Source organism: Saccopteryx leptura, chromosome 1 (assembly GCF_036850995.1).
Source record: "Saccopteryx leptura isolate mSacLep1 chromosome 1, mSacLep1_pri_phased_curated, whole genome shotgun sequence".
NCBI classification, from domain to species: domain Eukaryota; kingdom Metazoa; phylum Chordata; class Mammalia; order Chiroptera; family Emballonuridae; genus Saccopteryx; species Saccopteryx leptura.
The window spans coordinates 345,467,378-345,481,831 of NC_089503.1; the positions used below are offsets into that span (position 1 = coordinate 345,467,378).

General features: G+C 39.5%; 1 protein-coding gene across 1 annotated transcript in view; it reads right to left on the bottom strand.

The window, feature by feature from the left end:
• The window catches only part of SH3BGRL2 (SH3 domain binding glutamate rich protein like 2), a 76,656-nt gene that overhangs the window by 27,016 nt on the left and 35,186 nt on the right, over positions 1 to 14,454 (bottom strand). The window contains exon 3 of the mRNA XM_066360287.1: positions 7,639 to 7,824. Within this exon, the coding sequence (XP_066216384.1) occupies positions 7,639 to 7,824 (186 nt within the window). The remainder of the gene's footprint in view (positions 1 to 7,638; positions 7,825 to 14,454) is intronic.

The following is a 14,454-nucleotide window of genomic DNA, read 5'->3' on the forward strand; positions in this document are numbered from 1 at the left end:
ATTACAATCAAACCAATGCTGCAAGAAATGTTAAGGGGCCATCTATAAAAAGAGTAAAGAAAAAGTATCAAGAGAAAGAGAACTGTAGATTTAAAGAATAAAATGGCAATAAATAAGTACATACCAATAATAACCTTAAATGTAAATACATTAAATGCTCCAATCAAAAGACATAGGGTAGCTGCCCTGGCTGGTTGGCTCAGTGGTAGAGCGTCGGCCTGGCGTGCGGAAGTCCCGGGTTCGATTCCCGGCCAGGGCACACAGGAGAAGCGCCCATTTGCTTCTCTACCCATCCCCCTCTCCTTCCTCTCTGTCTCTCTCTTCCCCTCCCGCAGCCAAGGCTCCATTGGAGCAAAAGATGGCCCGGGCGCTGGGGATGGCTCCGTGGCCTCTGCCTCAGGCACTAGAGTGGCTCTGGTCGTGACAGAGCGACGCCCCGGATGGGCAGAGCATCGCCCCCTGGTGGGCGTGCCAGGTGGATCCCGGTCGGGCGCCTGCGGGTTTCTGTCTGACTGTCTCCCCATTTCCAGCTTCAGAAAATTAAAAAAAAAAAAAAAAAAAAAAAAGACAGAGGGTAGCTGCATGGATAAGAAAACAAGACCCATACATATGCTGTCTACAAGAGACATACCTCAAAACAAAAGATACATATAGACTGAAAGTGAAGGGATGGAAAAATATTTCATAAATAGAAATGAAAAAAAAAAAGCTGAGGTAGCAATAGTTATATCTGAAAATATAGCCTTTAAAACAAAGGGATAAAGAAGGTCACTACATAATGATAAAAAAAGAAATCCAACAGGAGGATATAACAATTGTAAATGTTTATGCACCTAATACAGGAGCACCTAAATATATAAAGCAGATTTTGATGGACATAAAAGGCAAGATCAACAGAAATACTATAATAGTAGAGGATTTTAATACCCCACTAACATCAATGGATAGATACTCCAGACAGAAAATTAACAAAGAAATAGTGGCCTTAAATGACACACTAGATCAGGGGTCCCAAACTTTTTACACAGGGGGCCAGTTCACTGCCCTCAGACTGTTGGAGGGCCGCCACATACAGTGCTCCTCTCACTGACCACCAATGAAAGAGGTGCCCCTTCCAGAAGTGTGGCAGGGGGTCGGATAAATGGTCGCATGTGGCCCGCAGGCCGTAGTTTTGGGACGCCTGCACTAGATCAACTGGATTTAATTGATATCTTCAGAACCTTTCACATCAAAAAAGCAGAACATAAATTCTTTTCAATTTTTCATTGTATATTCTCTAGAATAGACCACATGTTAGGACATAAAACAAGTCTCAATAAATTTAAGAAGACTGAAATCATATCAAGCATCTTCTCTGATCACAATGGAATAAAACTAGAAATCAACTACAATAGAAAAACTGAAAAACATTCAATCACTTGGAGGCTAAATAGCATGTTATTAAATAACAGATGTGTTAACAATGAGATAAGAAAATAAAAAATGTCCTTGAAAGAAATGAAAATGAACATACAACAACCCAAAATGTATGGGACACTGCAAAAGCAGTCCTGAGAGGAAAATTCATAGCATTACAGGAATACCTTAAGAAGCAAGAAAAGGCTCACAAAACCTAACCCTACACATAGAAAAACTAGAAAAAGAACAGCAAATAAAGCCAAGAGGTAGTAGAAGGAAGGAAATAATAAAGATCAGAGCGAAAATAAATGACAGAGAGGCTAGAGAAATAATACAGAAGATCAATGAAACCAGAAGCTGGTTCTTTGAAAAGGTCAACAAGATCGATGAACCTTTAACCAGAGTCACCAAGAAAAAAAGACAGAGGACTCAAATAAATAAAATTAGAAATGAGAGTGGAGAAATAACAACTGACACAGCAGAAATACAGAGGATCGTAAGAAAATATTACAAAGATCTATATGCCAAAATATTGGACAACCTAGGCAAAATGGATAAACTCCTAGAAACATAGAATCTTCCAAAACTCAATTTGAAGAATCAGCAAACCTAAACAGACCGATTATAACAAATAAAATTGATACTATTATCAAAAAACTTCCAGCCAACAAAAATGCTGGACCAGATGGCTTCACAGGCAAATTTTACCAAATATTCAAAGAACTAACACCTATCCTTCTCAAGCTATTCCAAAATATTCAAGAGGAGGAAAGACTTCCAAGTTCATTTTAAAAGGCTATTATCCTCATTCCAAACCAGGTAAAGACACTACAAAGAAAGAAAACTATAGACCAATATCCCTGATGAACATAGATGCTAAAATTCTCAACAAAATATTAGTAAACTGGATCCAGCAATACATTTAAGAGATCATACATCATGATCAAGTGGCATTTATTCCAGGGAAGCAAGGCTGGTAAAATATTACAAATCGATAAATGTGATTCATCACATAAACAAAATGAAGGATAAAAATCACATGATTATATCAATAGATGCAAAAAAAGCATTTGATAAAATCCAGCACACCCATTCATGATCAAAACTCTGAGCAAAGTGGGAATACAAGTAACATACCTCAACATAATAAAGGCCATATATGACAAACTGATAGCCAACATTATACTCAATGGGAAAAAATTAAAAGCAATCCCCTTAAGATCAGGAACAAGGCAGGGGTGTCCCCTTTCACCACTCTTATTCAACATAGTTCTGGAAATCCTAGCCACAGCAATCAGACAAGAAGAAATGAAAGGCATCCAAATTGGAAAAGAAGAAGTAAAACTATCATTATTTGCTGATGACATGATACTGTACATAGAAAATCCCAGTCTCAGTCAAAAAACTACTGGACCTGATAAATAAATTTGGCAAGGTAGCAAGATATAAAGTTAATATTCAGAAATCAGAGGCATTTTTATATACCACCAATAAACTGTCAGAGAAATTAAGGAAACAATCCCCTTCACTACTGCTACAGAAAATATAAAGTACCTAGGAATAAATTGAACAAAGGAGGTAAAAGACTTGTACATGGAAAATCATAAGAAATTGAAAAAGAAATCAAGGAAAATACAAACAAGTGGAAGCATATACCCTGTTCATGGATAGGAAGAATTAACATCATTAAAATGTACACATACTGCCCAAAGCAATCTATAGATTCAATATAATTCGTATTAAAATGCCAATGGCATACTTCACAGATCTAGAACAAATAATACAAAAATTTATAGAGAACCATAAAAGAACCCAAATAGCCTGAGCAATCGTAAAAATGGAAAAAAAAAGTGGGAGGTATCACACTTCCTGATATCAAGTTATACTATGAGGCCACTGTAATTAAAAAAGCTTGGTATTGGTATAAGAACAGTCATACATATCAATGGAACAGAAGAGAGAACCCAGAAATAAATCCACACCTTTACTGTCAATTAGTATTTCACAAAGGAGGCAAGAGTATATACAATGGAGTAAAGACAGTCTCTTTAATAAATGGTGCTGGGAAAATTAGACAGGAACATGCAAAAAAATGAAACTAGACCACCAACTCACACCATTCACAAAAACTCAAAATAGATAAATCATTTAAATGTAAGTCACAAAACCATAAAAATCTTGGAAGAAAACATAGGCAGTAAACTCTCCAATATCTCTTGTAACAATATGTTTGCCAATATATCTCCAGGGGCAAGTGAAATTAAGGACATAATAAACAAATGGAACTGTATCAAACTAAAAAGCTTTTGCACAGCAAGACACCATTAACAAAATAAAAAGACAACCCACACAATGGGAGAACTAACTTATTTGCCAATAAGTCTGATAAGGTGTTAATAACCAAAATTTATAAAGAACTTCTAAAACTCAACATCAGAAAGGTAAACAATCCAATTAAAAATGGGCAAAGGAACTGAACAGACACTTCTCTAAAGAGGACATACAGATGGCCAATAGGCATATGAAAAAATGTTCAATGTCACCAACACACAACAAGTTCTGAAAAGGGTGTAGACAAAAAGGAACTCTCCTGAACTGCTGGTGGGAATGCAGACTTGTACAGCCACTGTGGAAAACAGTATGCGTTTCCTCAAAATATTACAAATGGAACTGCCTTTTGACCCAGCTATCCCACTTTTAGGAATATATCCCAAGAATACCAAAACACTGATTCAAAAGAAGATATGCACCCCCATGTTTATTACAGCATTGTTTACAATAGCCAAGATCTGGAAACAGTCCAAATGTCCATCAGTGGACGAAAAGATAAAAGAGCAGCGGTACATATACACAATGGAATACTGCGTGGCCATGAAAAAGAATGAAATTTTATCTTTCGCAATGGCATAGATGAACCTGGAGATTATTATGCTAAGTGAAATAAACCAGGTAGAGAAGGACAAATATCATATGATCTCACTTATTCATGGAATCTAATGAACACAGCAAACTGAGGAACAGAATAGAGAGAGAGACAGGGTCACAGAGAACAGAGGGACAGCTGTCAGAGGAAAGGAGGATGAGGGGCCTAGATCAGAGAAAGTGAAGGGATTAATGAAATTATACATACATAACACACAGATACAGATAACAGGACAGCAAATCGCAGAGAGAAGAGGGAGTCAAAGGGGGTATAATGGGAGGCACGTTGTTGGGGGGTGAGGGTGTTATATCGAGTGGGACACTTGAATCCATGTTAACACAATAAATTAAAATTTTAATTAAAAAAATAGAAAAGGGATTCAACCCATGCAGAAATTTACCATTTTAATCACTGGACTAGGTGGGGGATAATGTTAGGAATATCTTTCAGTTTACAGTGGAGTTGAAAACTCACCATGATCTTCAAGTCAGATAGCCTAAGTTCAAACCCTAGTATGCCACTCTTGGGGAGGATAAGCTGGGACAATTTATATAAGGCTTTAGGATATTAATTAGCAACAACTTTATAGATCATTTGTGAAAAGGATGTAAAGCAATGTATGCAAACTATAGAGCATGATGCATAGAATAAAGCAACATTTAAGTAAAAAAAAAAAAAAAAAGAATATTCAGAGGTTAAAGAAATCTTCCAGAAAATAGAAGAAAAAATTAAGAAGTGAATCTACAACCAAAAAAATATATATATTTATGAATATTTAAAAATCTATGCCATGGCCCTGGCCGGTTGGCTCAGTGGTAGAGCGTCGGCCTGGCGTGTAGAAGTCCCAGATTCGATTCCCGGCCAGAGCACACAGGAGAAGCGCCCATTTGCTTCTCCACCCCTCCCCCTCTCCTTCCTCTCTGTCTCTCTCTTCCAGTCCCGCAGCCAAGGCTCCATTGGAGCAAAAATGGCCCAGGCGCTGGGGATGGCTCCTTGGCCTCTGCCCCAGGCGCTAGAGTGGCTCTGGTCGCAACAGAGCGACGCCCGGAGGGGCAGAGCATCGCCCCTGGTGGGCAGAGCGTCGCCCCCTGGTGGGCATGCCGGGTGGATCCCGGTCGGGCGCATGCGGGAGTCTGTCTGACTGTCTCTCCAGGTTTCTAGCTTCAGAAAAATACAAAAAAAAAAAAAAAAAATCTATGCCAGTGATCCAGTATCTAAATTAACAGGCACTCTAGAGAAAGAAGACAAGGGAAAAAAAAAGCAGGGAAAAATTTTCAAAGAAAATAATATAAGAACATATTTAATGACTCAATTATATAATTCTTAGATTATAAGGACCTACTGAGTACTCACTCCAGTTAAATGAAAAATAGGAATCATATATATGTAAGAAAAAGATGTTAAAAATTTACAGAAGAGGCCCTGGCCGGTTGGCTCAGTGGTAGAGCGTCGGCCTGGCATGCGGAAGTCCTGGGTTCGATTCCCGGCCAGGGCACACAGGAGAAGCGCCCATCTGCTTCTCCACCCCTCCCCCTCTCCTTTCTCTCTGTCTCTCTCTTCCCCTCCCACAGCCGAGGCTCCACTGGAGCAAAAGATGGCCTGGGCGCTGGGGATGGCTCCTTGGCCTCTGCCCCAGGAGCTAGAGTGGCTCTGGTCGCGACAGAGCGACGCCCAGGATGGGCAGAGCATCACCCCCTGGTGGGCGTGCCAAGTGGATCCCAGTGGGGCACATGCAGAAGTCTGTCTGACTGTCTCCCCATTTCCAGCTTCAGGAAAAAAAAAAAAATACAAAAAAAAAAAATTAAAAATTTGCACAGAAGAAACTGACAAAAACAACAGATCAAAGAAAATGACATTAGACTTCTCAACTGCAGAACTGGAAACTGAATGATACCGAAAGAAAACCATCAAAATTCTTTCCAACCTAGAATTCTATACACAAACTACTACTTAAATGAAGACCAACATAATGGCATTTTCAAAACTACAAAGTGTGAGAAACAGAAAACTACTAGGTTTTTGTTTTAAGCCTTCTAGCACTATTTGACTATTAGCTCTACTTGATTTTGAAACTGTACAGTTTCCACACATTTTCAACTATTACCTCCTTTCGGTCTGCAGTCACAAGAGTACATTTTCTAGACCCAGTAATCGTGAATGGGATGGATACACCCTTGGTTTTCCACATTCTTCCCCTAATAAAATATGAGATCATGATATTTAAAAATCCCCCAAAATATTAACCTTCATTCTTACAATAATGCACTTTAAAATACTTTATAAACAGTCAGAAATATCCTGTGAAGTAAGAAATATATTGTCATCCTTTGCTTAAAGATGAGAAAATTAAGGCTTAAAGAGGTAAGTCACCATCCAAAGGTGTCACAGCCAACATAAAGCAGTACTAGAACTGAAGTCTATATCTAGTGCTATGTTCAGGATTCTCTTCTTGACATGTACATAAGAACTTGGTACATAATCCTTATATTTTTATGTTTTAATATCTCATTCTCCCTATGCACACAGAAAACAACTGATTTTCAAACCACCACAAGCATTCTGCTATCCATTTTCTCCACCCTAATGCAACCCAGTTATTTATTTCATCTCAAGCCACTGAGCACTGCAGCCTAGCCCCTGCCCTTCTCCTAGCCCCCTGCCCTCTCCCGGCCATCCCTAAAGAGCTGCAGTATAGGTCCCAGAATAAACTGGCACGTGCTTAGAGCTCTGGCAAAGGGCAAATTCTAACTACTCATTAGAAAGAAACTTCTTGGTTTTTTTCCCCTTAACCTAAGGGTGAGAAGAAAAATAGGTAATTAGACAAAAGGGAGTTCATCTCTCATATGTTACACACAGCAGGAAGGCACCTAATGTATTTAGATGTTCATAATGATCCATCTGGCTCATTGTAATAAAAAATAAACTACTGTTTATAATCAGCTATTAGATTTTTATACTGTAAAGGGATCAAAGTTCAAGAATAATTACCCCTTCCAGTCTGCCCAACAAAGTGTCATTAATCAAACATTATGCTTTTAAATATAGAACACAATAAAAATATGCATATAGCTGCCCTTCCCACTGGCTTTTCCAAAGCAAGGAGAGAGGCAGGTAAACTCCCCGACACACATACGCTCAGGCTCAGACACACTGTGACATATTTCTTCCTTCTCAATGTCACCCTGCTAGACTTGTAGACGTGAACAGACACTGCATGGAGAGGTTACAGCCCTCACTGTAAAAACCCACTGTACTCAAGCTGACTCTGTGATTTCAGTCATGCAAAGAAATAGTGTAACAATAATCTAGCTACTTACTCCACAGTATCGGTCACCATTAAATATCTGAGGTGGCAGAGGGTTGCCCTGAGCAGGCTTCTTTTCTGGGGGTATGTTTTTATACATCCATTGCCTCTGTTCTTCTGACATTGTGATATCCACCTCCTCAAACTCTATCTTGTTGGCTTCCAGAAATCTAACCACATCTTGCTGCTTCTTCTTTATCTGAAGAGAGAAAACAAACAAGGAGAAATGCTCATCTGAAACAATTTCCAAATTGAACTAGATTTGATTTCTCATTGTCAGAGATCACTGATACAAAATAGAAGCAATTTACATAGGCGCCATGCACTGGCTGCTCTGTGGGTATCCAGCAGAGATCTAAACCAGTCCTGACACAGTCATTTCTTCAACTAGACTCCCCAGAACTCTGGGGCACAACTCAGACTGCCTGGAAGGAACTGACTAGGTCTGAGGTGAGAGATTCACATAGAGGTCCATCACCACTCCCCTCCTACCCACAGAAGATGACATTTACAGCCATGAAAGCTCTCTGTTAAAAACCATTTGAAAGCCACGTATAGCTCATCTGAGATGTCAACATTTCATTGATTTCTGGGAGCAGCAACATTTTTCCTCCCCTCAGAAGCCTCCTTCAGCTATCCCAAAGCTGTGGTCACTGGTGTGAAAGCATCCTTTTATCAATTCACAAGAGAAAAATGTTCCCCACTTCTAAGGTGAGAGTAAACAGCAAGCACCATTGTATTTTGAACTCTATTTCTTTTTTTTTTTTTTTGAACTCTATTTCTTAACCCTTTTCCTTCCTCTGATCTTTCATGTTTCCTTCCTCAGTCACTAGGGGTCAGTTGTGTTCCTGAAGAGCTGCAAACACATTTGTAGTTCTTTTTTTTTTTTGACAGAGACAGAGAGAGAGTCATAGAGGGACAGACAGACAGGAAGGGAAAGAGATGAGTAGCATCAATTCTTGGTTGCAGCTCCTTAGTTGTTCATTGATTGCTTTCTTATATGTGCCTGGGGGGGGGGGGGGTTCAGCAAAGCATATGGCCCCTTGCTCAAGCCAGCGACCATGGGCTCATGTCTATGATCCCATGCTCAAGCCAGCAACCCCACACTCAAGCTGGTGAGCCCGTGCTCAAGCTGGATGAGTCCACTCTCGAGCTGGTGACCTTGCGGTTTTGAACCTGGGTCCTTTGTGTCCCAGGTCCCACGCTTTATCCACTGCGCCACTGCCTGGTCAGGCACATTTGTATTTCTTAAAATGTTACCAATCGTCTTAATTTAAAGGTCTATATTAGTAAGGTAACCAACTTATTTACAATGAAAAGGGAGACAAAAATAAATTAAAATACCGTAAATAAAAGAAACATTTTATTCATTGCAACAATAATACACTATATGATAAATGCATAATGAAAACATTTGTAATATTTTATATTGTAATTATGCTTACATGCCTATTATTTTTTTAATAATAATTGTAAGAAAAAAGTACTCATTTAGATACAAATACGTCACAACACACGCAATGGAGCAACTCTGCGTCGATCAAATACAGACATTTACAGATTAGTCTTCCAATATCAAAAAGGAGGACATGTAGGAGGACACTTTTTGAGGCAGGATGGAACTTACAAAAGAAGGACTGTCCTCCCTAAAGGAGGACAATTGGTGACCTTAAAATTAACTAACTTAGATGGGGTGACAATAGTCAATATCTTAAACAGTATGTGAAACATGAGAAAACAAGCTTGCTCTTCCTAATGATTCTGGAAAATCTGCACCAAGAACAAACTGAAGTGATGAAGTACATCTTATAATGGCCAAAGGGAAGAATCATTTTGAGAAGTCAAGCAGCCAGGAAGGCCTCTTGTCATAGGAAATAAGATGTTTGAAGAACACTGTCACATACCAATTGCCTCCACCAACCTTCCCCCACACCCCAAAACCACAATGACGGATGTCTCTGACGTGGACATTAGTCACATGTGATAAGCAAAGAGATTGCCATCACTGAGTTGAAGTCTATCAATGACTTACAAGAGCAGAATTAGTATGGAAAGAAATAATAAGCTGACAAAATAGGTCATTTTTAAGCTCAATGATATTATAAAATGAGAGTTACTATATGATTATAAATCTAAATTGATAATGGCATTATCTTTTTTAATTAAGCCACTTTTCATTTCTGAAAAAGCTTTTCCCCTCTCATTGATACACACAATTTCAGAAATTCGTTATTATTTTGAAACTTCAGCTTGCAAAAAAGTACCATCCATCCTACTTAATTCCCCTTTACAACCCTACAAGGTAGATTTTATTGTTCCTGAGGTCAAAAGTAGTCAACTATTTTGATCAAGATCCTAGTGTGCGTGTGTTCTTGTCAAGATAATTCCTGGAATTTAAAGTCACTCCCCTGTTTAAAGCCCTTCTCTAGTAACCCCCACTGCCTTTGGAAGAACATACCCATTTCTAAGCAGGTAGCACAATGTCCTTCACGGATCCAGCTCCTTTGACTATAAAAGCAATGTATTTACACATTTAAAAGTTTAGAAATGGTAAACAAACAAAACGTTACCTACCATATTACTACCCAAACAACCACTGTCAAAATTTAATTAGAGGAAAGGGTCTCAATTTAATGTCCATGTGGAAACCTACATATCCAGCACATTTCTAATGATCCTGAGTGATGAAAAATGAAACTGCTACATAATCAAACCATGGTTTTCCGTATAACGTATATACATATAATGCCTACCTGTATCCCAAAATGTAAAGACCTAAATGTAAGGTCGGTGGATAGAGGGATGGTCACGTGGGGAACCCAGGCCCGCGAACTTTGGCTAGGACCGCCCACAACCAAGTGTGCCAAAAGGAACTTCCTAGGAGTCCTTGGAAAAAAAAGCGACTGACTATCAGCCAGTGAGATTTCTCTACGTCATATTAGCCCGACTTCCCTAGAGGGACCCTTTTTTAAATATACCCACGCGGTCTCTCCGTGTGTGCGATTTTCCTGACCTCCATCTTCCAGGCCAGTGAGTCTCGTCCAGGGAACGCTCTGTACTGAATAAAGCCTTTTGAACTTACCACACTTGGGGACAAAGTGGGAACAACAGTTCTCACCCTATACAAGTATAAACTTTAAACTTTTTTGAACAGTGTGAATCTGTCAACAGTCAAAAGACTAAATGTTAAAAATTTATTCTGAGAGAGAAAGCGAGCTTCATGTAGAGCTTCACAGCCCAGGGCAGGAGCAGTATACATGGCCACAGAGGTGCGGGGCTTTACATAAATCAAGCTTCCCAACAGGATACGAAGCAGGACTCAATGCAGTTTGTTAGGAATGGGCTTCCATGTTTCCTTATAAGAAAGGCCAGATGATTAAAAAAAAAAAAGATTTTTATAATAAAAGGGCTAAGGCCACAGAAAATTAACTAATACTATAGCAAATCACTCAAATAAACAAAAACGAGAAATTAAACCCAGAGGAGGAGGTTTCCGAGTGGATGTTTGTGATATTAACATCAGGAAGGAAAATGAGTCACACCATCAAGCGCTGTCACTAAGATATGCCAAGGTGAATGTCTCCTGGAACTGGGTGAGCCAGGCTTGAGGGCAGGGGACAGACTGCCTCAGAGGCCTGCACTCAGGAGACAGCAGGGCCCTGGGGAATAGAAAGGCTTCCCCTGTGGCAACAGGAAGCCACCAAGGGCACTTCCTGTGCTGGGCATAAATCCAGAATTCATTTCCTTAACACAAATATATAGCTTTCTTCTCCCCACATTTGACTACTCTGAAACTAAGTATACCTTACAACCAGTATCAAAATAAATTTGAGAAGCAAGTGAAAGAGAAGAATTGTGGGGCAAATAGTCACTGCCTTCACCCATATCAATTTAGCCATAAATGGAAGCAAGGTACCTATTAACTCCTGGTTGGTTGGTTGGTTTTAAACACACTTAGAAGCTATGGCAGATAATGCTAGTTATTTACCCAATAGCCATCTTCTTTTCTTTCTTAATACAGAAGCCTGGTTTTGTTTAGGAAAGTAATGTGTTCTGCTACAAAATTTGTTTACCCATACTCCTCTGCAGCTTGGGACGATCACATGACACAGATCTGGCCAATGAGATATGAAGCAAGTGTTTTGGGGATGGTTCCACTTAATGAATAGAAAGACAAAGTCCATTTTGCCCTTCATCCTTACCATCTCCCTTGCACAAATGCAAAAGTGGTGCCCAGAGGTGTAGAAAACATTTTGCAAATGTGAAAACAAACACCACATGCTAAGGATGGTCAAACAGAATGGAAGGAGCTGGGGTCCTTGATGATATTTTACAGGTGTCACACCAATCTTTTGCAGCCTCCTCTAAACCTTTCTATATTAGACAAATCAACTCCTAATTAGTTAAGCTGCTCTTTATCAAGTTTTCTATAGTTTGCATCTAAATATAATGCTACTTGGTTCAATCCTTAATTGCAACTCACAATGTCTTCAGAAATACTGTAGTATGATGAATTGCACATCAGGGCCTAGAAATAAAGGCTGTAAGACATGAATTTAATATAAGTGAAGTGAATATCTGTCACTGAATATACGAATGGATTTTCATTTTCTTTAAAAAATATTAACAAAGTTACCCTGGCTAGTTGGCTCAGTGGTAGAGAGTTGGTCTGGCATATGGATATCTCAGGTTTGATTCCTGGTCAGGGCACATAGGAGAAGCAACCATCTGCTTCTCCACCCCTGTACTATGCAGAGGGTGCCATATAAAGTTGCAATTACTCACGGATGAATTTTAGGGGGAAATTTATTATGGTTAATAACAATAAAAAATAAGGCAAAATCAAAAGGGGTTTGAACTTAAGTAACCTAAAGTAGAATAAAGAAAAAGAATTAGCCACAATGATAAGAAGCTACACAACATCACCAGATGGAGACTCATCAGCCTGGGTTCTAGAGTAATAGCTAATTAGAGCAAAAAACTAAGAAAAAGAGAATTATGAGTGTGTACAGATTTCACCAAACCATGAAGGAACACACCACCAGACGGGGAAGCCTCAGCCTGGGCTCCAAAGTCGGCCACCCACCATAAGCATCCACAAAGAGTTCTCTAGAGTTTCAGGGGCAGTCTGAGAACCTAACCTATTTTAGGGGAAATTTTTGGCTGGAGGCTATTACATGAGGGCACTTCATTCATAGTCTCTAGGAACAAAGTAAGACCACCACATTCTCAAATAATTAACTATGTTGTCAGTTAAGTGATAAGAACACCCTCCCTGGCTTCAGGGGAAACTGCAGCAGGTCGTCCTACCCCACCCTGGGTAAATGACTCAGTCATTCCTGTAACTATTTTTTGTGACTCTTATGGTTCATGTTCAACTCAATTCAAATTCATATATTTTTTATACACTGTTCCTCCACAATTCCTCCCCCTCCTTTCACACACACTCTCTCTCTTTTCCTTCCATAACCATGGCTTGATTGGTTTGAGCACATCAACCCCAGGCACTGAGGAAGGCTCTGTTGAGTCTCTGCCTGACGTGCTCAAAATAGCTCGGTTTCTAGTATGGCCCTAGATGAGCAGAGCATAGACCCCAGATGGGCAGATGGGTTGCTGGGTGGATCCCAGTCAGGGCACATGTGGGAGTCTGTCTCTCTATTCCTCCTCCTCTCATTTGGAAAAGAAGGAAAAAAAAATAACAATGTTGTTGAAACTGAAACGGGGAGATATCCACAAAAGGGTAAAAGGTATGTTTCATCTTATCATGCAAACATGGGGGATTACACATCATCAAAAGCAATGACAGGGAAAGCCACTTCTGAATCCTTAGGCTAGTTAGTTCACAGGTAGGCAAAGTATGCCCATAGGCCAAATTTTGTCTTTACATTTTTGAATGGTTGAAAAAAAGAAAAAAAAAATAGTATTTCATGACATGTAAAAAGTATATGAAATACAAATTTCAGTGCCCATAAAGTTGCACTGGTAGACAGCTACGCCCATTCACTAGGTATCGTCTAAGGCTGCTTCTGCTTCACAGTGGCAGAGCTGAGTAGTTCCAACAGTGACGGGCAGGCTCCCAAAGCCTAAAGTGTTTACTAGCTGCCCTTTACAGAAAAAGTTTGCCTACCCTGGGCTAGATCCCAGATCTTCATTTCTGGCTCAAAGTTCACTTTCTCAGTGAGTACTTCCTTAACCACCTGATTTTACCAGCTACTCCAGAACTTCACCTGAGCACTTAGCATCTGACATACTTTATGTTTTATGTATCTGTTTGTCTACCTTCCCCTACTAGAACATAAATCCAAAGGGCTGGGGATTTTGTCCACTGTCCTGTTCACTGCTGTATCCCCAGAGCCTAGAATGGTGTCTGGCACAGAGCAGACAATCAACATTTGTTAATGAATAGACAGGATGATTCTCACAAGTAGAAGGATGAGTGTAACGGCAGTGCTTTCTTATCATTTCAGAGGAGATACCTTAAATATCACCTCCTTGGAGAGCCCTCTCTAGCCTCCTTAGCTGACATTTTGTCTAAGTTGATGAAAACTTGATTCATCTGTTTACTTGTTTTTATGATCACCTGTCCACAATATCAGTTGTGTAAGCACAAGGACTGGCAGCTGGGAGGCTCTCAGTAAATATTAACTGAATAGATGATAAAGTATTAACACACTAGTGCTGAAAGATTTCCAGATGATGTTCAAGAGATCAAACTCAGTTGGTAATTTAATTTAGGAACAAATGTAACTAAAGTTTAGTCAAACAGAAATGTAAATCAAATGCTAATAGTTCTCAATTAATACTAAAACTATGAATTTAAAATAAGTGT